Source organism: Ascaphus truei, chromosome 4 (assembly GCF_040206685.1).
Source record: "Ascaphus truei isolate aAscTru1 chromosome 4, aAscTru1.hap1, whole genome shotgun sequence".
Taxonomy (NCBI): Eukaryota; Metazoa; Chordata; class Amphibia; order Anura; family Ascaphidae; genus Ascaphus; species Ascaphus truei.
In genome coordinates, this window is record NC_134486.1 from 239,657,044 (window position 1) to 239,683,154 (window position 26,111).

Consider the following 26,111-nt stretch of genomic DNA (forward strand, 5'->3'; position numbering starts at 1 on the left):
ATTCCCTCTCAGTTATCCAGAAGGATATGCAACACAAACGGGTTTGGAACCAGCACTCATATAAATTGAAACAGACTCACTTTTCAACTGCATAGAAGCTCTGAATTTAATGTGGTAGAGCAAGGTGCTAGCACTTATTAGATCCACACACCGTAACGCACTTCGCAACGCTATATCCCTTCTTTTTACGGTTTCAGAATTTGGCACCTGCTGCGCTGCAGTTTTACGCTAAAAAAGACGTACGGCACCCTTGAGGTGATGGAGAAAACCAACGAAGAAAAACGTAATTTTTAAATGTATTGACCTGTGCCAATATGCAAATGTAACTGTGCCGTAACTTCATAAATCCCTCGTCCCATCGCAGGCAGACACATACGTACCCGTAAATGGTTCAACAAAGATTAATTCATAGGTGCTGCCTGGTGCAAGTATATTTCAGCGCGAGTTGTGACACAATTACAACTTTGCTACGGAATATGCCCTGTGATACATAGAGCCCAACATAGTTAGATATATTACATCGTTACATAGCAGATGAGGTCACGTTCAACCTATGCAAAATTTAGACGACAATTACTTATATTTGTAATTTCAGTATTTTGATCAGATGATCAGAGCTAAGTACTGTAAGTATGATGATCCTCCACATGATTGTTAACCTTCAAGTAGTCAGCAATAGGGAAAAATGTAAGATCCTCGGACTCAGTGCTGTCCACAAGCCTAAGGAGCATTCCCTTACCTTCCCTAGTCCCGGAGTGTCTTTCACTTTGTTGACTGCCCTCAGCAGGCATGGTGGTGCAGGGGGTGGGCATGTTTGAAGAATGCCGCAGAAGCTGGTGGAGAAGAGTGGTGTCTCGGACACTAATGAAGGTGTCGTTCTCTGCTTCTTCTTTTTGGAGGAGAGGTTTAATTTCTGAGCAGCCCTGTACAAACAAATGAACAAAGTTAAAAAGTGAACCGGCTGGACAGCACAAGGCAAATATGCCACACCATGTCTAACTCAATGGAAACTAGCTACAGGGGTGGAGAGCTCATGAGCACACCATTAATTATTTTAGCTCTGAGGCACCTATTCAATACGCTTTGAAGCCGTCTTCTCTTTGTCAGATAGCATACTGAATAAATATTTACCCTTTCTGTGGCAGTGCTATGAAAACCACTGCAACCACGCAACCACTGATGGGGGCCACTAGAATAAGTGTAAGAGTCAAATTTGTTTAGATCTTTCTTTTACACCATTTTAAGATATTATGAGAAAAAAAACCTCTGCATAATAAAATACAGGTGACATAATTAAACATCAGTATTTTGGGCGCTAACCACGTACGCAGCGTTTTAGAATTTAAACAAACAACTTTACAATACAGTTACAACACCGGCAATATAAGTATACACATGGGATAAGTACATCAAAACATAAATGTAAGAATGGGAGAAAGGAGTACTGTACAGTATTTGGCCCGTACAAACTAATGAGCATGTGGGGAGATCAACAGAAACAATAGGAGTACATTTGAGTGCCCTGGTTAGAGTGTGTCTTATTACAATGTTAGTGCAAAGCCTGGGAATGTGTGTGAAGATACTAGTAAAATTACAGAACATCCTCATAGTGTCCTCCTCCCAGAATATATTAGCCTCTTAACTGAGCATTTGTTCTGCATTCAAGCATTTACTGTTGCCAGAGGATTAGTGGAACTTTACTTGCCCAGCTGTTCATTGGAACTGGGGCCCTGTATAGATGCAGTGTCACTGAGCATCCTGAAGTTGCAATGAATAAATGGGTGATAGTGCTGATTGGGCACTATGACACGGACACTTACAGTGCAGTCGTGCCCGACTGGTGCTTTTGCAGGCAAATGAATAGCCCTCTTAATTTAGGAATCAGCAGGTGTCCCTGTTTTCTTCTGTATTCATTTTATGTCCAGCTACTCATGTGTAGAGTGATATACAAGCTAGAAAACAGCAACCATGCATTTCTGCTTAAATTGTTTGTCATTACATGTAATGTATGCAGCAGATGGGGATTACAATTACTATTTATACAGAAAGCATTTTAAACCAAAGTTGTGATAGATTTCCAAGAAATCTAAGAGAAAAAAAGTATTTCACCTTACACAGCACACATTTATCCCAAGTGTATGTGGGTGAGAAATTAAGATTTTGGTAGCAGTTTACTTAGTTGCAAACTTTGGCTTTTCCTAACTGCAGTATAGTAGTATTTGTAGAGAGCAGAGTATATGAAGGCCCAAACTAAAGAATAGTACAAGCAAGAAGGGTGGATCGTTGATTCAGATTTGCATAGTCAGCAACGGAGGCTGGGCAGTGCTTTGATATCTAAAGGAAGGGATGAGTTGTGATTAATCCATGTACTGCTGCAAGGCGAAGTGAGAGCCAGAACTGGAATTGCTAATCCACAGGCAACAAATAAAAGGCTATGCTCATACAGTATATACAAAGTGGTGTTATTCCAATACACTTTACAGTCAATTCAAGTCAATGGGATGTCTAATGGAATAGCATTGCTTAGTAAATATGGGCCTATATAGCCTTCCAACTGTCCTACAAATATGTTTGGACAATTAAAAAGTACATATTTCAAAATAGCATGGTCTTAAACTATCATTTGCAGAACAATTTGTATCTTGATTTCTGGGTTTGTGTCACTGTTGCTAAATTATCCTGTGTTCAAATATAAGCTAAACTCTCCGAGAGAATATTCGAATGACGTACGAATTTCTGGTAGAGAGGTCTCACAACCTATTCCTCAGATACATTTCAAGCAGGTAACCAGGTTTGTGCAGCATGCTTCTTGATCTTCAACTTTCACATTTGACATTTTCTTCCCCAGTTTTGAAACTGAGGAAGTCTTCATTTGTAAGCGTTTTGTCATTTTTAGACAGCATTAACCTTTGGGATGGCATTCAAGCATGAAACAGTACCTCTGGTTCAACATTTGCCATTCATGGCAATGTCTTTCCTACTGTACTTCGTTTAGTTCTGTGTTATGTATAGGTTTGCCAGGTGGCTTCTCCAAAAATACTGGACACAATGGTGAAAGATGCAATGTGCTCGAGAAAGGTCGGTGGGGAGGTATGTTATTTATAAATAATCGGACCGTTCCGTTATTTTTTTAAAAATTTCATTCTAACAAAGTAAAACACAATCACATATAAAATAACAATTGCATAGAATTGCACTGTAAAAAAAAAAAAGTTGTCATTGATTCTCTTGGTTATCCTTGCTACCCTTTATGACCACTGCGGTTACTTTGCCATAACGTTTTCATCGGTTCTGCCTAGTATATATTGATTTTTAATATATCCCTGACAGCCTTAATTGATCGAGTAGATGCTTCAGCTACAATAGGCACAGGGAGAAAAACTATAAGCCCCTCAGCACTTGTCTTAACTTAGTGAATCCAGACAAAGGCAGTAAAACCCACCCGAAACTATTGGTTACAACGTTTTCAAACACTGACAAGTGAAACTTTCCAAAAGGATTTAAAAATACTTCTAGCTAGTTTGATTTTTGAAGGCATCAATCACCAAGTTTTGATATTTTGATCAATGTTATCAATTTTGGCCTACACTGGATTGCAATTTTATACTGGCATAATGAGCATATGTTAGCACCCACTAATTGAGAAGAGCCCAGAACAAATGTGTCTCGATACTCTCGAAGTTCTTTCTTCTGTCTCCAGTTCCTGGAAACAAACATGACATACAGTGCCTTACTGAACAAATCTACTTAGAGCCCTCTGGTGAAATGAAGTCAGACTGTTATCATTAGTGTAATATATGAGTGAAAAGGCTACATATGTTTGTAAGTAAGTTTAATCAAATCTGAGTCAATTACTGATCAGGTTGCTTAGTTACAAACTTGGCAACAGCGAGCAAACCAGCTTTGTGTCATTAGTACAGGCCAAATACAGTGTGTCAAGAGACAAAAGAAAAAAAGGCCTATCAGCTGCTACCTGAAAAATACAGTAACCCGCAAAAGTAATTTCCCAGAAGGCACTGGAACACTGCAAAATCTCTGGTCACTTCTGAAACATCTACTCACTGTAGATGGCAGTGCTATTCTAGTGAAGCGTCCCAAGATAAAGTGCAGCTATGCATATTTGATGAAGTTATGCATTTCAATTTGTACAGTACTTCTGCAGTGATGAGACCATCTAATTAAACGTGCTGGAAGCACAATGAGACATTAAAAACGCTGACTGGCGTGGCAGAACGTCCTGTTTTTTTCCAAAACACTTCACTTCCAATATTCAGAAAGTACTGTACTTGTTCATGATTGTTATAATAAATTCCGCAAGAGCAAAGATAAAAAATACCAACTTTTTTAATGCATTTTAAATGGATTGAAAACAGAAGCAATGGCTAATTATATTTGTACTGCAGACTTTTAAGTATCAAGTGTTGGGTGATCTGGAGGGGTGTGTTACTATTTCTCTTATAGACAAGGTTGCACCCATAGAAGCTATGAGGTTTGACACTGCTATGCATTTTGTGTGCTTGCTAAACTGTGGATTGGATAATCACTTCTACAACATATGCTATGTGAGAGACGGTTAACCTTTCCTTCCATTCCCTCCAAGCCTTGAGTAATGCATTTTTGTGTTTATGTTTGGGTCTTCACTTAAACCAATATAGAACACATCACATCTTGGTGCATTTAGGCTCAATATAGAGCTAAACTCGTTTTTTTTGGTACAACGTTTTATTACCCCTATACTTGGATTTATAGCCACCTTTCTAAATACATAAATCAGGACTACAAATACAAACATGATTAGGTCTGGGAGTTTTAAACAGACTTGAATCAAACTAAAATAATTAAAAGTGCTCCATCACTATTTTATTCCAGCTGGGTGGCACAATGGAAACTGGTGGCTAATCTCTCTTGCCTCTCACAGGATTTCTCAACACCATATTCACCATTCTGTGTCTCAGAGACTGTACTGTATATAAATGGACGTCAAAGGCTCCTAATATAATGATATACTATTTTATTTACCATCACATTTAGTACAGAATATATAGTAGTAAAATGAGAATTAGAGGGCTATTCTCTTTCACTTTTATTATAGTTTTTTTCAACTCCCTACTCACCGTTATGTATCTAAGAGCCCACATACAGTAAGTCCTCGTTTATGTTAATGTGAAAGGATTTTTCTATAACACTGATATGCATTTTTTTAAATTATATTCATATAATGTAGTCCCAAAAGCTTAGTTAAGTTAAAACAATACATGCACAGAATTCTACCCAAAAGTGTTAAAGTAAATGGTATTTGTTGGGATCACTCTGTGTAACTCTTCCGCTCTGCAGTGTTGGCCCTAGTGTTGTGATAAACCGTAACATTATATAAGCCTTATTCATTAAGCTGCCATTCAAGTCAATGGCCGTATCATACCTGCTATATAGGTACAATTGGGTGTGTGGAAACAGTCTTCCACACATCCAGGTTGTGGTACAAACAATGTAGCTTTGATTTACAGGAAGAGTTTGAAAACGAAAAGTGTATGTTGACTTTTTTGTATTAATTAGTCATAGGAGAAAACCGCTAATGTGGAACAAAAGGTAGAGTTCAGAGAACCAAATTCTGTAATGCAGAATACAGCAAGTCCAATGTAACAGCAGGTGGAAAAATAATTTGTCACGACGGAAGTATAAATCACTTCAAGATTTTTTCTATGATCTAGTTCCACGTACCACACTGAGAATAATAAAAAAGCACTGACAATATGGCATGTGGAAATAAGTGGTAATTATTTCCTTCAAGTCACTATTTATCACCTACAAAGCTATATATATGTAGTCATGCAGCCCGTGGCTACTAGTTTCTCTGCCTAACACGCAAGTCCTGGTATCAGCGCAGGCAGTGTTAGGGTTAAATCTGCCCTTGCTGTAGTAAGTAGCTCCCTTAAGTGACAGGGGGGTGGCTTAGGGGCTGGGTACTGCCCATACGGGGCTGAGACCTGGAGCTCCTCCCCTGGTAACAAAAAGGAGCTGCAGTTCCAAATTGAGTCTGTTCTGCGTGTGGAAGTGTGGAGCCAGGGCTCTGGTTCACCTTCCATCCCCTCCCTCTGGGGAGTGGGATCATCTACCCCAGACTCAATCAGGGAGTGTGGGAGACAGGGATAGACCTTTGGGGACTCAAGTCCTGGGGGTTGAGTCCAGGGACCAAGAGAAGAGAGTGTACGGATATATGCTATACAATGTCAGTATGTTGTTGCTGTACTGTAAAGAATAAAGAATCCAGTTACTGTTTTATACTCCTGCCTGAGGCTGCAGATATTCGGTGAGAGTGTTTTCCACAGGGGACTGCATCTATCTGCGATAGGCACTGTAACACCGAGAGAAGAACTATCTAAGCACCAAAAGCCGGTCCTGTCTATTCCCAACAACATCGGCAGATACGCAGGGCCTTCTATGAATTTAAGGCCGCGCTTATGTTGACGGCGACAGCGACGTAGCGTGAAAACAAATGTATTGACGCCGTTGCATGCGCTGATAGAAGGAGCGATGTGACGGCGCAACGGCTTGGTTGCGATCGCTGAAAGTTACTCAATTTAATTTTCCAGCGACCGTAACGTGACGCCAGCGTCGCCATCGCCGGCACTGTAAGCGCGGCCTAACAGGTAGCGCAACACCAGGTAACAGCAGTGAATCTCCCTTAGGGTGGGGTGAGCGTTACATATAATAATAGTATTATCACTTAGAACGGCGGACCAATGTAGCCGGTTAAGAAAAAATAATGAAACAACTTATCAGTGTAACTGGCTTTCTTCGAAAGATTCAAATCACCCTTAAAGTTACTGTTTTATTTATCAGTATTTTCTAAAAATGTACTGTACTCTGCTTTATATTTTTCCAGGAGCACAGGTCTCAAACATCACTTATGTTTAGCTGCTTGACTAATGATTTACTTTGCAAATAAAAGAACTGCTTCTCTCTCTGGTGCGTTGTGTATGTCCTGATGCCGCGCGCAAGCGGGTAGAGATGGGTAAATATTGTGCCAACGTTTTCAGCAAATTCATTAACTATTAGAAAAGGCGAACTTGCCAGCCCATACAGAGAAGACAAATATATTTAAACATGCATTTATTATGTTTTACACATCTAAAATGTCTGAAGCGTTGGTCTGTTTGACCTATTCAAGAACTGAGAAGGAGACATCCATCTTACCTTTGAGCAAACTAAAGAAAGAAAGGTATTTACAATGTCTTGACAATGCCAGCATCATGCATGTGATGGTATGAGTATGGTATTTTGATAAGGTTACTATAAAAGTCACACTGATTTTTTTCAAAAGTTTTTTTTTTTACCATGCTACTGCTGACCTTTAGCTGAAGATAATTCAGATTTTCTATTAGTTCCTATTACCCTACATTTGTATTTATGGTTATCTAGTATTTGTTATTTTGTATTTGTTCGTAATTTACTAAGTAAAGCAGCAATCCTGCTTTCCTTTTTTTATTTTTTATTTTGGAATTATACAGTAGGTTTGAAGCAGGCCGCCTGCAGAGCTGAACTGCGGTCATTTTAGCTCCGGGAACCCCCATGTTTCCCGAGATATTTACCTTCGTAGGGGATGCCGGTAGCTGCTCCATATTGACTATGCGGGGCTATTAAAATGGTGGATTTAAAGCACCCACGCAACGTGGGCCAATAGGAGACCATGATGTCATGCCTTCCTATTGGCCCAAGTGATCAGGACATTTAAACCTGCAGAGCTGCTACTGGCACCGCTACAGAGGTAAGTATCTAGGTTAACAGGGGGTTCCCGGAGTGGAAATGAATGCAGTTTGGTTCCGGAGACCCCCTGCTTCCCACCTAGGGAGGGGGGACATTTTTTTTGTGGGAAGAACATTTGCTCCTTTAACCATTTTATTAAAACAAGACAAGATAACCGCTGGGGGTCACTCACTAGATGGTCTTGCTGCTTTGATTTTGGTCACCGTAGTGAGGCTGAGCCCCATTGCTCTCACAGACAAATATTCTTGGAGACGCAACTCAAAATATCTTGGGAAACCGGGAGCTGCAAATAGTTCGGGGTTGGCTTTAAGCCCGTCGTTGCCAGAGTAGCCAGCTTGGCTTATGCTAAAAAAATGTCAAAAGTGAATTTAAAAAACGAACGACTTAACCTTTACAGTGCCGGGTGTCCGGTGACAACTCCACACTATGAGATTAGGCCCCGGAAGTCGAAAACGGAAGAGGACGGAGCTCTTTAATCAGATTACCTGGTTAGCCGGATCACCTCCCAAAACCCGAGCAAGTGCCCATGACTTTGTTGCCAGATGGGGTTCGATTTATAGGTGAAAGAAACTCATAAAAAGTAATTTGTGGAATATGTTTATGAGACGAATTATGGAACAATAAAATGAATGTACGGGTAGGTACAGAGGGAAGGACCAACTGATCTTAAGCATGTCTCCTGTTGAACAGCAAATTAAATAAAAGCTTCATTCCTTTTTAAAGTATTGATCAGTTTAAGCTTTATCTTGGCTGGCTGGTGTTATCAGTCTCAAACAGGAATCTTCCAGCAGTTTCTGTGGGAAGGCCCGAGTCAGTGTATATGTGTCCTTTCTATCAGCCTCTTCACCTTGACTCGTGTTGTTCAGCTTTATTACTGATTCCAATCAACTCGTTTCTAAGTACAAGATTGCTATTATCAATACATCAAGGATTCCTCCTTGATATCCCTTAACATGTTTTCTTTCCATTCTTTTGAAGCAGCGCTACCCTTCAGCTACAGTAATTTTACTTTGAATCACCCCTACCCAATGATTTATTTATTTCTCTGCAGACGTAACCAAAACTTTAGCTTATCTTGCGCTCTACAGGCTTGCTAACTTTACGCCACCCATGGATAGAACAATCTGGCTGCTAGCGACTTTACTAATTCTAGGTCACCGTGTGGAACACCTTGGTGTACTCTCTAGTGACAGGTACATTCCAACAGCAGAAGTGGTCTGGCCACTGTGTTGTTTTATTTAATACAATCCGGGATTCCTTAAAATTAAATACCTTCAAAAGTAATCTTTTTATGTGGACACATTCACCTCCAAAATGGGTCATCCGTGCATCGGTGAAATGCTTATGTAAAGTCGGTGCAGTTTTTTTGTTTTTGTTTACATGACGTTATAAACATCATTAACAGCAATATTCTTTCCTCTCTCCCACAGTTAGTTATATATTTATCTTTGCAGGTTTTATTACCAACTGTACTGTGTGTGGAACAGGTTGGCTTCTTAAAGCAAACAAAGTACTTCTAATAAATACTTTGATTGACTGTGGCCAAATGCTACAGTACACAACAAGAAGGGCGTGTGTCCTGAAAATATTTGTATCATAGAAATATTTTCATTGGTGATGAGGTTTTTACGATCGGCAGTGTTGAATCGAGCACTGAACTAATGCATTGAATACAGCTGCTTACAATATGTGGTTTGACAACAAGTGAACTGTGCAGAAGAGGGAAGATCTTACCATATCACACTCAGAAAGGAATTCACGCAAGTTCACCAAGATACACATGGGAACCAAGTTCTTTGTGGAACATACAGTAAGAGAGGAAGACTTAGAGAAAGTGTGGTTACAAGCTGTTGCTCTCAATTAGAATGACCAACATCTTCTGCACTGCTGTGATATATGGCTTCTTGAAGTAGATTATGTGTTGCTTGCACCCTAGATAGGGCTATCTTGCATACTAATAAAGATGTAAAAAACATACCTGATGAAAAAAATCCCATTGAAAGTGATAGGATTTTTCTCAGCTAAATCGTGTGCTGTTTTCTTGCCTTAGTTTGCTGCAGTGGTCCAGTAGTGAGACTGTGATAGAACGAGGGTTATTTATTAAACTGTGATAGTGCCGAGCAGGGCATTATAGCACAGGAAATCCATCGACTTCAATGGGAGTTTCCATGCAATAGTCCCTGATCACCACTATCACAGTTTAATGAATAACTGATGATTTACGCCACTTACTGTACCTGAGGCATATGCAGAAACAATAAGACAATGGCAGGGCTTATCTTGGGAAGACCATAACTGCATAACTTACAGTGATGAGCAATCCATCGTTACTGATGCTCCTGGAATGACCAGACTCTGCGTTCTTTTCCTTCATGTTGCTGGACAAAATATTTACTACACACGTTCCTTGAAGACGAGGGGTTATTTTGAAGAGAGATCCTAGGGCCGTGGTGCAAGAAGTGAAAAGGCAAAAATCCAAAGAAAGCTGTACATTCCCAAAGAGATCGAAGGCATTTGCAGTTTTTAGGATTCCACATTTGGATCATGATGGGTCTATGCACATGAAGTATCCTTTTAAAGCATTTTCCATCAGGGAGGGGCACAGAAGTGAACACAAAGCTTGTGCTGTAGCACTGAATTAAAGTGAGTAGCCTGTGCTGATGTGCTGATGGAGAGGAGGCAGTGACACTGGTCTCTCTCTTTCTCTCTTCTCTGTCTGATGTTAGGAGAACAGAACACGAGATAGAGTCTGAGAAAAAAGCACAGGCAGGAACAATTGCTCAAACTCTTATTCCTGCACTACCCATGTTCCCTTCCTCCTTTTACCATTTCCCTATTAGCTACTCTTTATTATTACAAACCCTGTTAGTATTTAGGTAGGATGTATTTAAAACCTCATATCATTATAAATTAATATATACCTATATATGATGGCGTTTATATATTACATTTACAACCAATATAATAATTCTTAATATAAATACTCCAATGGGTGTTTGCGTGCGATGGTGGCCCGATGGGCACTACTCAAGTTTATTAATAAACCCCGTTGTCACCGCAAATTTCACCATTTTATAAATATATGCAATAATTGCTCATGAAGATTTGCACTTAAGATTGATATGGAAACATTGACATTGGAAATATTGTACATTATATTTTAGTGTTTTGAAAATCTGTTAAAAAATGGAAAATGAATAAATAAACCGCTTTGTGTACTTCGTATACTTATTTATTTATCACCAGTTACAAAAAGTCCTTATGAGAACTGATCGATATTTAAATGAGCTTTGAAATAAAGTTTTATACACATTATACAGTACTTTACATTTTAAATGTAAACACTGATCCTGGAGCGGCAGTTAAAAAAAAAATATATATATATTTATTTTTGTTTTAATATATGCAGCCTTTCATCACCTTTATTGAAAACTAATTACAATACCCAAGCTGCCGATTGATTAGTTCTCCCGTGATCGATCAGAAAATCCTGTTTCCCAGGGTTCACTAAATGTCTGCCTTTCAGTTTCAATCAATCCTTCAGTCAGTGTAACTCAGCAGCTACAATGTATTCTTACATTACTAAGGTAACATTATCTATTGTTACAGTTTGCAGCTCAAACTGCTGGGTGCATTGGCAACAAATGATCACAAATAGGAAAGTGTTACAGAGATCTTGCACTGCGGGGGAAGTGGGCTGAAGCCTGCTATAGAAATCATAGGATGCTCAGTATATTAAAACGCATTAAGTAGTAAGTATTATCTAATATAACAGAACGGATTTATTAAAATAAAAAGCATATAGGTTATTGCATGGATTGCTTCTATAAGCATGGAAATTAAAATAAAACCTTACAATACTGATGTCATGGCTATTTAAACAAACATTTGGACATTCATACTGTTCCTGGTGATAGTATAAATTGTACATTGCTCCATATCAAATTATCATATGTTTTAGGCACAACCCATTCTTATTTAAGGACTGTGGAGTAAAGCAACATGTAACTTCCAAGGTTGTCTACATCTTTATATACGTTTTGTATAAGTAATTGGTTTCTCCATGCAATTTCTTTCATGGATATTAAATGTGTTGAACTGTCCCCGTTTGGACTTTTGGAAACAACATTTAAAAAAAAATAATATCTGAATTTAGCATTTTTATGGTTGTACACAACGTGAACCCCCAAATTAAGTATAATTTGGTACATTGGATCTGTCTCTATAACTGATATCACTGGCAGCTCAGTGTCTATGCTGAGTAGGTAAGACCAAAGTAACCGTAATTTCAGTTCAATGTTTATAATGTTATCAGTTTTCCAACATCTAGACGTGCTACAACAAGGCAGGCTAGCATGCAAAAGCACAGCATCAAATACTACTTTGGCCAGGGATCATCAAAAGGCAGACCACAAGGTTACTCATCTCATGATTGTAGAGGTCACGCAATCAGAAATATGGCAATTGATTGTGGAATATAATCACTCGGCGCTTAGAAGCTCTGCTGCAAGTATTTACTTCATGATGACACAATGATGAAGAATTGGAAATATTTAATGAAAATCAGCGGTAAGATGAAAAGAACAGCACTTCAGAAAACGTATCTCCTACTCCTTTTGGGAACTCACTGCACATTACAGAAAATGTCTTTAAGTCAAAGGGAAGTTGGGTTCCAGTCCCATCTGGAAACTGCAAAAGCCCATGCACCTGGATATAATATTAGGAATACTTGGGCTGATTGCACACCCTTGGGGCATCTGGCTTTCGTTAATATCTTTAATTGAAAAGCTGATTGCCCATTTCTGTCATCATGAAGCAGAGATCCACTACAAACAATTACAACTTCATTATAAACATTGAGAGTATATATATATATATATATATATATATATATATATATATATAATATATATTATATATATATATATATATGTCCATATCGTTGTCCACACTTTATTGTATTTTTATTGTATTGATTTTGTTGAATGGCTATATATATATGTTTTTTACTATGCCACGGATATAGAAATATATATATATATATATATATATATATATATATAAAAATAAACGACTTTTAGTCCAGCACTTTCACGGCCCATGCCTTGTGATAATATTGCCTGTGGTAGAGGCCATTGCATTACTTGTAAACATTTAAAAATTACAGATAATATTTGTTCTTTCAACAATCAGTCCACACATAAGGGTAAGGGCATTGTGAACTGTCTATCTACATAAATAGTATATATGGTCTCGTGTGTGTGGTCTCCAGTATATAGGTAGGACGGCTCGTACATTAAGTTCACATTCTTTAGAACATCAACGCAAAGTTATCTATGGCTATAGTTTACATAGTCTGTCTAGGCACTTCACGCAGAAACATAATAAGGACCCTTGTTCCCTGACCATCATGGGCCTTGAGAATGTCCCACCCTCTGTTTTGGGTGGGCAAGTTCAAATGCCTATGTTTAAGAGAGACGTTCTGGATCTATACATTAGGCACCCTGTTCCCTATGGGGCTCTATGAATGTGTAGATACCAGTACTCTTTTGTAACCCCCCCCTTTTTTTCCCCTTTGTTGGCTCTGCAGTGAGGTAGGTTCTGTGGTCTTTTGCGAGTGACTATGGGGTATAGAGCTCAGCTTTTGATCTTTGGACCCTCTTTCTATTATGTTCCATTTAGGTCCTTAGTATATCCCTGACTTCCACACCTGAACCATGATGTTGGCATTATTGAACTGTTTCTAGTTCTCTTCATATTGAGATTATGTGATCTTACTTTACATTATTAGGATTCCCTCTATTGATATACAGTCATGTGAAAAAGAAAGTACACCCTCTTTGAATTCCATGGTTTTACATATCAGGACATATTAACAATCATCTGTTCCTTAGCTGGTCTAAAAATTAGGTAAATACAACCTCAGATGAACAACAACACATGACATATTACACGTGTCATGATTAAACAAAATAAAGTCAAAATGGAGAAGCTATGTGTGAAAAACTAAGTACACCCTTACTGCTTCCATAGGAATTAAGATGCTAAGTAGCAGACAGGTGATGCTAATCAAATGCCCTTGATTAATTGATCATCAGCAAGTGTGACAACCTCTATAAAAGCCGAAGTTTTGCTGGTCTGGAGCATTCAGGTGTGTGTTAACACAATGCCATGGAGGAAAGACATCAGCAATGATCTTAGCGACGCAATTGTTGCTGCCCATCAATCTGGGAAGGGTTATAAGGCCATTTCCAAACAATTTAAAGTCCATCATTCTACAGTGAGAAAGATTATTCAAAAGTGGAAAACATTCAAAACCGTTGCCAATCTTCCCAGGAGTGGACGTCCCAGCAAATTCACCCCAAGGTCAGACCGTGCAATGCTCAGAGAAATTGCAAAATAACCAAGAGTTACATCTCAGACTCTGCAGGCCTCAGTTAGCATGTTAAATGTTAAAGTTTATGACAGTACAATTAGAAAAAGACTGAACAAGTATGGTTGGTTTGGATGGGTTGCCAGGAGAAAGCCTCTTCTCTCTAAAAGAACATGGTAGCACAGCTTAGGTTTGCAAAGTTGCATCTGTACAAGTCACAAGACTTTTGGAACAATGTCCTTTGGACAGGCGAGACCAAAGTGGAGACGTTTGGCCATAATGCACAGTGCCACATTTGGCGAAAACCAAATACAGCATATCAGCACAAACACCTCATACCAACTGTCAAGCACGGTGGTGGAGGGGTAATGATTTGAGCTTTGGTTTTTCACACATGGCTTCTCCATTTTGGCTTTATTTTTGCTAAATAAATCATGACACGGTGTAATATGTCATGTGTTGTTGTTCATCAGAAGTTATATTTAACGAATTTTAAGACCTGCTAAGAAACAGATTGTTATTATGTCCTGATATGTAAAACCATAGAATTCAAAAAGGGTGTACTTTCTTTTTCACACAACTGTAGATGCAGGATGAAAATGCCCTGTTTCGCATAAAATTGCCCACAATTTTGTTTTATTGTTGTGTGTCTAATCTATGTAAATTGCAAAGGAATCTAATGACCAGGGTCACAGGATCCCTTGAAAGAAATACACTAATTGTGCACAACCCAGGGCTATTAATACTTAACCTTTAATAAACAAATGTTAATAAAACAGGAACTTACAAAAACATAGTGATGTGGTATAATACAAAGAGTGAAGAAGATATAAATAAAACAAAGGAAAGTATGTTAGAGTAATGGATTGTATATATAAGTATTTTGCTATTCAACAATATGTGCTGTGGGGGATATTAGGGCAGGATAGCAAATGGTATACAGTACCAATGTTTTAGTATATATCTTGAGGTGAGCTGCTACTTCTCGTGTCTAAGGAATAAACTAAAATGCAGCGATCCACCAAGGTATTGCAGAGACAAAGTGCACTGCATCTAATGAAAACCACTCAGGGGTGGGCTTCTATTACTAATAGTAATGAAAGAATACTTCATACTATAACACTGCGGTAAAGTGAAACAGTGCACTCAAGATGTCCCTGTAGCTTTCTCCCTGCATCTAATAGGATCTCCTATGGTAATGGTGTTGGTTAAATACTAATTACTAAGAGGATGTCACAAATATAATAAAGTAGGGACCACCTGCTAAATATAAACAGAGGCTAAACAGAGCTATTCGATGATAGACACTAAGCTCACCCTGGCCAAAATCGACAAAACAAACCCTCAGCACTACAATCCTCTTTCCCTCTTCACTTACTGAAATTATATTATGACATCATGACGCCCTACGCGTTTCACTCAAACAGAGCTTCGGCAGGGATGGGCCCTTTTTTCTGTACAGATCTATTTCTAGCAATAAATTGTGCAAAGTAGGTGCTTGACGGTACGATTATTCATATAGATGTGACATATTTTGTACTGCATCACATATAAGACTATACTGTAGTGCTTCCTAAGCATATAACAAAGTAATACTATTCACTGAAGCAATACCATTATTACAGATACAATTAATATAGTTGGGATTCCATGAAATTGCATGTACTTTCGGTTTCCTGTAGGAGAAAATTAGGTTTTTCTTAAAAGGTGTATTTTAAAAATCTCCCTTTTATGAAGAGTAACATAAAAAGTGCTTATCAATACTGCTGGAGACTTATAGCTGGGATTTGTTTATAGGAGTGGCTCAGTGAGTAAAGACACTGACTGGCACTGAGTTTGGAGCAGGGGAACCTGGTTCAATTCCCGGTGTCAGCTCCTTGTGACATTAGGCAAGTCTCTTTATCTCCCCAGACACCCAAAATAAGATTGTAAGCTCCACGGGGCAGGGACCTGTGCCTGCAAAATGTCTCTGTAAAGCGCTACATAAAACTAGCAGCGCTATACAAGAACAGATACAATATATAATAGATTGTGTGATGGATTCGGTGTGGGGAGCAGTCTGGAGTTCCTAGCTTTTTACTTTGATTCCAGTATTTAATTTTTTACCTTTTCAGTCCGTTTTCTGTTTGGTGATTTTTTCATTTATTTTTTGTCTTTTGGTAACTGTTTTTTTCCCTTCGTTTCCTTTCCCCCCTCCTTCCCTACGTTCTTTTTGTATCACTGTCATTTGTGTGTTTGTTCATTTTGTCTTTTGTCTCATTGTTTGTTTCCTGGCCATTTTTTGTGGATCTGGTGGTGTCTATTTTCATTCACCACATCCACAGCATTGGTTCAGGTTTATTTTTGTTAGTGATTTCATCTTCTATATTCATAGATACTTATTTTGATTGATATTCATGGTTTTCTAATATTTTGGATACTTTATTTTTTGGGTGCAGCGATCTCTCTCTCTCTCTTCTCCTCCCTCCCCCTCCCCCCCCACAAAGCAGACCTTGTTGCTCGTCTGTTTATGTCTGTATGTCAAGAGATAATTCCTATTTAAAACCAGAGACATAACATAAAACACAGACAAAGCTCAGTTTTAGCACATCTAGTGAGACTCATACACGGTACAGTGCCTAAATATATATGTATAAATATCTAATAAGTGGTCTTTTAGTTTGAAATTTTTGGCCAAAATTGTTGAAAGCCCCTGAGCCAACGGGGTCCCTAACATATCAGGGGTCCCTAACGCTAATATAAATTCTTAATAACCTGTGTAATAACAGGAAGAATGATTTATAGTAAATCTGTCAATATTAGTTGCAAAGTTCTAAGTCTTTACTTATTAGATATTTATACATATATATTTAGGCACTGTACCATGTATGAGTCTCACTAGATGTGCTAAAACTGAGCTTTGTCTGTGTTTTATGTTATATCTCTGGTTTTAAATATATATTGCCATGCTCAGTAGCACTCCTCTGACACTCATATGCTTATATATATGTTGTGGGTATTTTGGGGGTTTAATAGGAGCTTGTTAGGTGTCCAATATGTTTTACAAGAGATAATTCCTGGTAGCTCTGTGGATCTGACTTTCAGTCGTCTGGATTCATGAATTCCATATAGGTTATGTTTATCTTGTGGTCTCTGCCAACCAAGACTGCACATATTTGGTGATATCATATGGCTTGGCTCCAAATGATAGAAAGCTTTGTGTTTCTACTATGGGAGCTATAAATCTGCAGGTAGCTGGACTGGTTTCTTGTGGAACTCATGTTTGTGTTCTCCTTTCTTTCCTGAGGATGATAGTGTCTGGGACGTTGATTTGTCTGTATGTTTATGAGTTGGTAGCTACATGGAATGAGTAAAACGTAAGGCCGCGGCCATGGTGAGAGCGACGGTACGTGCGCCGCAAACACAAGGCCGTACCCCAATTAGGACTGCCATAGAGTGTGCATGTGCGAGAGTGATGGCGCGGCCGACTTTTCGCATGACATAATATTTGATTTTGTGGCGCGACGACCAGGTCACGTAAACGGCTCAGCCAATGAGGGCGAACCAGCTCCGTGACATCACGGCCATGTCTCTGCTACGCCTCACCGTCGCGTCTCCCCCTAGGTCACAAATCGCCCCTGGGCAGGGGCGCACGACACCACACTCCTAGTATGGCCTCGGCCTAACAGTAAATGTAAATGAGATTTTTCTCGCCGCCAGCCAGAGAAGAGGTTATGAGCGTATTGTAAATAGATTACGTTTGGGATGTGCGGGTGGATGTATAAATGCCGTAACCAATAGTTTTACATTATCCACCATATTTATTTCCTCTGTAGGCTACACATTGAAATAGCATACGTTCGTTTATCATTAAATGTGTTTTAAGATCAGATGGTTTTCACTCACCTAATATTTGAAAAGGGCAAATTTATTGTCATTAAATCAGAGTTCCAAAAGCATAGGAAATTAATAGTTATTAACATTGTATTAGTCATTTGTTTTTATATAGGACAAGTAACCTATAATGTGCTGCAGACAGGATAATGTAGCAACATCACATCTCTCACAATCTTGTATGCGATGCTTGGAGAGATAAGGAGACTTCCCGGGAGGGCACATTTAGCAGGTCCTGGTGTCAAAAGGACTGTGGTTAAAAGTGAATTAAGCACAATGACACGTTGAATAAGTTAAATGTTTGTGTATGGCACCTAAAAAATAATAATCAGAATATATAAGTATATTTAGGTATTTGTAGTACTTTCAGTGTTTCTATGATAAACAAATGCTTTGGACACTGTAATCTCCTAATTAACCAGTACATGATAGTACTGTTTTAAGTGTCCAATGTTTTGGAAACATGAACTGTAATGGAGCAGAAGTCCTCCCATCCTCACCTATTGAACAATACCAATAACCTTTAATAATACAAGTAATCTTTCCAAAATATTTTTATACGTTGTACTGTGGCCATTTTTTCTTTAAATCGTTTGCATACAAAGCGTTTTATGAGTGAGTCAATGTTCCGGTTTTATTTTCCAAATGTAATGCGGCTTTAAGTGGCTTATATCAAAACAGGATCCCTCCTTTGCTACACCCACTCCCTGGTATCTTCGGTTTGAAGTAGTCTGTGTATTATTAGCGCACCCATCTTGCATTCCAGGTGTTTTCACCAGTGCAATTTCTTTTTCTATATCAAAACAGTGCCTAATATTATAAATATTAAAAGGACAGCAAATATTCAAAATACGGCATATAAGCAAATATGTAATGAAAACGATTACTAACAATGTAGAAAAATAGCTGCTTCGACTGTAATACAGGACATATCTGAACAAGACAAATTGATCTAATATGCTGCCTTGCATTTCAAAGCTATTACACCTAATCATTCCGCAAGACACTCTGATTCCTCCCAGTAACAAACAATGTTATTTATTATTGCATAATTCACCCACCAAAAAACAAACAAACCTAGTCACAGGGGGATACTTTAGAGTACATGTGTGCAGTCTACAGAGTCTGCTTTCCCATTTCATGTTTATTAATAATTGACATGCCTGTTGTGGCAATTTGTCAAATTGATCAAGCTCGCTCTCGCTGCTGCCTGCTGTGCTTGTGAACAATCTGTGCAACCAGTGCTGTCTGAAAGGCCACGCTACATAAACTAAAGATTAGACGTTGAAGTATCTTATCTATTTTTCATCTTCACCTTCTCTCTGTATTTTTGCAATCGCGAAGATTCAACTTCCTTGCTAGAATGTTCCCACACTCCGAGTTATCACTGGTAACGCTTATGAGCAGTACCTATGTACCTACCATGCAAACTGAATTGAGTGATATAGAGTTGTTGTGGCTGAATTCTAAGGCTCTAGTCCAGAAGCAAATATTTACAGTATTGTGCATTGGGCTGCTAGTAATCCAATTTTGGACCAAAAAGCCTTGTTTTCATACTGAGCTGTAAGGCTTTACATGCACAGCATGAAATACAGAGCTCAAGGCAATCTGGCAGAGGTGGATATAAAGGCACTGTAAATCCGCAGAGAAAAAGTGAGGGAGGGTAATTTTGACTTATAATACGTTGCGCAATTACATTTATATGATTTTTTATTTATATAGCGCCAACATATTATGCAGCGCAGTACAAAATGGGTGCAAGGACAAGATCACAACATAAAATAGATACAACTGAAAACATTGTGAAATGAGAGGTAATGAAGTCCCAGCTCCAAGAAGCATACTGACTAAAAGGAGTTGTGATGTGACACAGGGATTATTAAATCCGTGTTTAAATGGTAAAAATAGTTCCTTACTTATTCATGTTACTTTGATGTGAAAGCGTATATTTTTTTTAAACCATACAACTTATACACATGCCTAGAGGTGTGGCGTTTTTTAGGGTGCACTCTGCCAAAATGCAGTGCAGTTTATGGAATGCTTTAAAGCCCTCAAAGGCACAGGACATAAAATAGTGAAAAGCTCTTACTGTAAATGGTTTGTGGCTTGTGTGGATCCACTTTGTTAAAGATTATACAGTACATCCCTGTAAGTAGGGGTGGGCGGAACTGGCAAAATCCATTCCGCCCACTAAAATCCGTCTGGCTTGGATACTAAAAAAATCCGGACGTATTAGAAACAAGCGGTGGTTTATTTGTATTATGGAAAAGCTGACAAGCTTCCTTAATGATACATACCAAAATTTCCAGAAAATCTGATCCCCTGGATAGCTCATGCAGGTAGTCTATATATAGAACCGGAATCTCTGATCCTATAACCCCCGAGATCATCTATCCCCACTCCTCTACCGTAGAAAGTTTAGATGTTCCCCCCGGCGCCCATCCACAGAATACTTATTATGTCCTATTAGTATCCATTTAAGGCCCTCAGACTAGCTTTTTTATCCGTGGCAAATAAGCTCCCACATGTTATTCATTCCCACCACACTGCAAAACTGTTTAAAGTACCAAGAATTGTTGACTCACCATGATGCTGTCCCACCCCCTCTCCCCCCTCCCTTCCCTAATTCACCCTTTTTTTTATGACACCCACTTCCCCCGCTCCCCTATCATTCACTCTTGAATGTTTTACTTTCTGTATACTTAGGGTGACCAGTCGTCCCGGTTTTGCCGGGACAGTCCCGGTTTTGCCGGGACTGTCCCGTTTTTTTCGGTCCTGTCCCGGTTGCCGGTCCGTCCCGGAAATGTCCCGGATTTTCTCTTGGCCCCGGGTTTTTAAATGTCTGCACTCTGCGGCGGTGCGTGGGGGCGGAGGTGCGCGTCGGCGAGGAGGAGGAGGAGGTGGCAGCCAAGCCGGTAAGTATTTTCAGCATACCAGGGCTGAACATCCCGGGCCTGCAGGGGATTGGTGGAGGATGCCGGGGGTGGGGCTTTAGATGAAAGTAGGAGAATGCCGCGGGGCTTTGGCTCTCCCGGGCTTTCCCTCCCCTGGCACTCTGGCCCTCCCTCCGACACCCTGGCATCCCGGCTCTCCCTCCCTCCCTCCGGTGCCCGGCTCTCTCTCTCTCCCTCTGGTGCCCGGCTCGCTCTCCCCCCAGCCCCCTGGCTCGCTTTCCCTCCCCCCCAGAGCCCGCTCACAGCTTCTCGGGCCACTTCCTGTGAGCGCGTACCCCAGTCTGCTGCCTCCGCCGAACCCGCAGCTGCCTGAGGTAGGCATATGGGTATAGAGAAGTAGGGATGAATCTCCGGGAAGCGCAGGGATATGTGAAAACAAAAATGTATATAGATAGTGCAATATTGCTGTGACAAATTAAATAAATTGGCTGATCTAATGCAGATGTACTCACAAGTGTGAGAAGGTTAAAGGCACGTAAAGGTATCTTTCCCAGAGTATGGATGTCACACTGTATTCAGGAAATCAATCTCAGCCCCATATAGAATCCAAGAGACCTTAGAAAAGAAGACTGGACATAGCGCAGACTGTATGCCAAGAATTTATAAAAGGTAAGTGAAAGGTATTACACTCACATGATTTCACAAGTTTAAAAGCATTTCGATCACACGCAGTGGATCTCAGCAGCCGGATAGATGGTGTATCTGGTTCCCCTCCCTCCGTGGCGTGCGTGTCACTGGTTTGCGTTCCAACTGCACAGGAAGTGATGTCATCGGCTTCCAGGGGTTCCGGCCAGTAGTACAGACGGTATATGGGTATAGAGAGGCGGAGATGGGAGAATGGGGGGAAAGAGATAGGAGATGGGGGGAGAAAGATGGGAGATGCAGGGGGGGAGAGTTGGGAGATGCAGGGGGGGGGGGAAGATGGGAGATGCAGGGGGGGGAAGATGGGAGATGCAGGGGGGAGGGTATATGAGGATGATGATGATTTTACCTGTGCTGCCCAATTTTTAAAAATATGTATGGGGGTGGGTCTTTTAAAAATGAATTGGGACGGCGGGCTTCTTTTTAATATGTATTGGTGGGGGTGGGTATTTTTATTATGTATTGCGGGGTGGGGTTTTTTGGTATGTATTTTGTGGGGGATTGAGTGAGTGGGTCAATTGACAGAAGGTAGGGGCGAGTGAGAGGAGAGTGAGTGAGGAAAAGAGGGAGTAAGACACAGGGGAGATAAATACATGCAAGGCGGGAGGAGAGTGAGTGAGACAGAGGGGAGAGAGAAATTCATGGGTAGAGGGTGGGAAATATAGAAGGCTCGTGAGGTGTGAAATTAACCTAAGGCCGCGCTTATAGTGCCGGCGACGCTGACGTCACGCTGCATTTGCTAGAAAAATCAAATTGAAGTGACTTCCAGCGATTGCGACCAAGCCGTTGCGCCGTCCTGTCGCTCCTACTAGAAGCGCACGTGACGGTGTCAATACATGTTTTGATGCGACGTCGCCAGCACTATTAGCGCGGCCTAATATGTGTCAGCCAGATAGGGGTTCCCCGAGATTTTTCTAAATACTTCAAGGGTTCCTCCAAACAAAAAAGGTTGGGAATCGCTGGTCTAGTCTATCTTCTTAATCCACCTCCTAGCAGAGCTAATAAGTACTGTAAGTAGCAACATATATGTATAATACACAACCCTTTTTCCCCTATTTAGTTTGCAAATTGTAATATTATATACACAAGCCACAGGGTCAGGAATGAGGAATGTCACATTTTTAAATTGTCTTAATTTTAATTAATGCCTTCATTTTTCATTTAATTTTAATGTCTTCGTTATTTATGTAATTTTAATTAATGTCTTAATTTTTTATTAAGTACAGTAGAGATTAGAAAGTACATTTCATGCTGCAAAGTGGTTTGTTTTATTTATTTCTGATAGAGGATTTCACTATCCCTTATACCGGGGGGTGCAAACTTTATTTACCTTCGCTCCCCTGCGGGCGGTCCCCTCACCGCCGCGCCCCCTCCTCACCCCTACTTACCTCGGCGTCGGCTCCGGCGTCATGACGTCAACCCCGCACATGGCCTCTGTAAACCCCGCACCCCCCCGCAGGCAGTCTCGCGCCCCCAGTTGCGCACCGCTGCTCTATACACACACAAACACACTGCAGCCACCACCTCTATACACACAAACACACACTGCAGGGCCCATCTCTATACACACAAACACACACTGCAGCCCCCACCTCTATACACACAAACACACACGGCTGCCCCCACCTCTGTATACAGAAACACACACTGCAGCCAGGGTTGCCACCTTCTATTGAAGGCTAACCCGGAGATAACATTTTTTAGATCTTTTTATTATATATTTATCTTGCCTTTGGCTGTATCTTCCCCTCCAAATTCTGTCAATATGGCTGTGCGACGTCACGTAATGCCCATTGCCATAACAACGAGACGCTCCGTGACGTCACACGGCTTCAAGTTGACATGACAACGGGACGCATTATGGTGACGAGGCATCACGTGATGCCACATGATCATGGCAACATGTCACCCCCTGACGTTAGAGTGTTTCGTTGTCATGGCAACGGAGGGCGTGACGGGATTTTTTTATAAATAATTTTTTGAAGTGTCCTGGTTTTTCATATACCCTATGTATATACTTCTGCTTGAAAACTCAATAAAAATTTTGTTTAAAAAAAACAACAACAAAAAACACCGGATGGTTGATAACATTCCTTCAATGTATACAATCCCAAGGGATTTGGAAGAATCCATTGCCGGATTGTTAAAAAAGAAAACACACACACACTCACGCCTGAGGCAAAGGGAGATAAAGCGACTTGCTAAATTTCACAAGTATAGCGAATACTTGGATTCACCCACTTTAAAATCATACTCGTCTTTAAGCTACCAGGCTCGGCAACTCTCTCACTTTGTTTGAGTCTCACTAAATTGGAGTCAGCCTCGCCAATTTTTAGCATCAGCTGTCTCATATACGTCACTGCTACAATCAGTAACAAACACTTTTTTTTGGTCCAGAAGTCCTAACTCTCACTGATTTTGGTAACTAGAATTTGACATCGCTGAATATTCCAACAGTTCATTGTAACCATTTTGTAATTAAGCAACACCAGGTTGGAATGTACTGTACAGTATGGAGAATGTGTGAAAAAACATGGTCATGACTCCCAATATACCATCTGGTACCCTCTCCCTTGGATTTGGCTTTTCGTTTGGAGACTGTCTCATATGTGTCCCGCTAGAATTCTCTGCAGAGCTGACTGCACTAATGAGTAGAACATCTAATGATGTTTATGTTATTCACAGATAATATGAATCTGCACAGAATATCTGTTAAGTAATTTAACTTGGATTGGCCTTGCTAGTTCACGCTATCACTAGAAGAGCGTAACACTGCAAAAAATCAATCAAGAAAGAGGTGGTTCCTAAGTAGGCAAAAAGATTCAAATTTCCAGATACGTTGATACTGTATTTATAGTACTATAGTAAATGATAATGTAGCCCCTTTTCCCCATCACTAAGGAAGACTACCGGTACTGCTATTACCTGAGTGGCAAACAGGAGGCTTGATCCTCCGCCACTGGGAGCCAAGGGTGTGTGTAATGGGTATACTAACAGCGCCTCAACCTGGGAAGGATCCTCCCACTGTGGGATAGCCCCTCCCAAGACAATACAGACAGTAATTGCACACGAGTATATATAACAGTATTTACTGGACAGTACTTATGCCAGGAACATTGCAACGCGGCACATAACAATACAGTATATAAGTTCACCGACCCGCGGAACATCCCCAAAGTACTTGGGTGCAGGGGCCCCAGTGTCCAGGCCACAATAGCCAATCCCACCCCAAGTGTATGTGACAGCGCTGCCCACGTGAATTGTTGGTGTACTTGTAGATATGCCTGCCCAGGCGCTCCAGCCCCCGGGTGCCGCTAGGTACTAATAAACAACCGATCAGTCTGTCCACCGAAGATCCACCTCCGCGTTGGCTGGTGTCCGGTTGAAGGGTCCCACCTTAGGATAGTCTCTGGGTTGATGGCCTGGTCTGGTCCCAGACGCAGGGCGTGCACATCGTGTGCGTCCGTCACAGATGTGCTGACTAACACTAATGGGCAAAGGGGAGCATCCCCGTCTATAGGGCCTTCCCTACAGCACATAAGCAAATAGTGATGGGATCTAGCTGGGACCTAAGGGGATATCCTGGCCTAGTCCAGCGGAGCACTTCTCCCTGGACCTTACCTATCCCCTTGCTGTCCTGCTTCCGACTGGCATGGTGTCTCAGCACGCCAAATGTATCTACTTCTTTCCTCCGCGCTTCCAGGAGCCCTATTAGTCCTCCCGCAACACATGTCTAGCAGCCCCTGAGGCTGCTGGGACTTTTAGTCCCCTTGCTAAGTCTAATGTGAAAACGGGTAAACAGCCAGTTAACCCACCAGGCGCTCAGAAAGTGTAGCTGCAGCTGTGAAATGGTGTTTTGACAATAAATCTGGTTGATGAATCTGACCCTTGCTAAGTCTATTCCAAAGGGCCGCCACACTATTTAGCACTGCGCATGCGCAACTGACTACAAGATGGCGGCACCATTAGGTACCATGGCGGAGCTCTGGCGACCTGGTGGTCCCACCGGTGGCACATGCACACAGCTGCAACCTCCCATGGAGCCGTCCCTGCAGCCACCCCCCTCGCGCAGCCCGGAGGTAAGAGGGGGATCTAGCTACATCCTCCCCCTGGTGAAGAAACCAACGTTCCCGCTTGGGAACAACGTATAAACATGACACAAGTTTATAATAAAAATTAATAACCAATTATACAACTTAACTAATGCAGGCTCTAAACAATATTGTACATTTCAATTAACATGTTTATCACTGAGGCTAACTTGCCCTTAGCCTGCTGCTGAGACTCATAGTGGGGTGCCCCTAGCAAATCGTATGTCACTCTAGTGGGAGGGCATCTCATTCGCTGGCTTCTGCGAGGCTCTTCTACATTGTTTCCTACTTGGGATAGTCTATCATAGTTCCAGGGCCTTGGCCCATCACTAAGGGGTGAACCAGTCTCTACAAGTCTTTGAGTGGTACAAAGCTTGGGCTTCTGGGATCCAGAGGACGGCTTATTGAAGCCAC

General features: G+C 40.8%; 1 protein-coding gene across 2 annotated transcripts in view; it reads right to left on the reverse strand.

Annotated features, from left to right (window-relative positions):
* KIF26B (kinesin family member 26B) overlaps positions 1-26,111 on the reverse strand; it is a 408,717-nt gene that overhangs the window by 128,315 nt on the left and 254,291 nt on the right. For both annotated transcript variants that reach the window (XM_075597078.1, XM_075597079.1), the window contains one exon: positions 740-923. In XM_075597078.1, the coding sequence (XP_075453193.1) occupies positions 740-923 (184 nt within the window). The remainder of the gene's footprint in view (positions 1-739; positions 924-26,111) is intronic.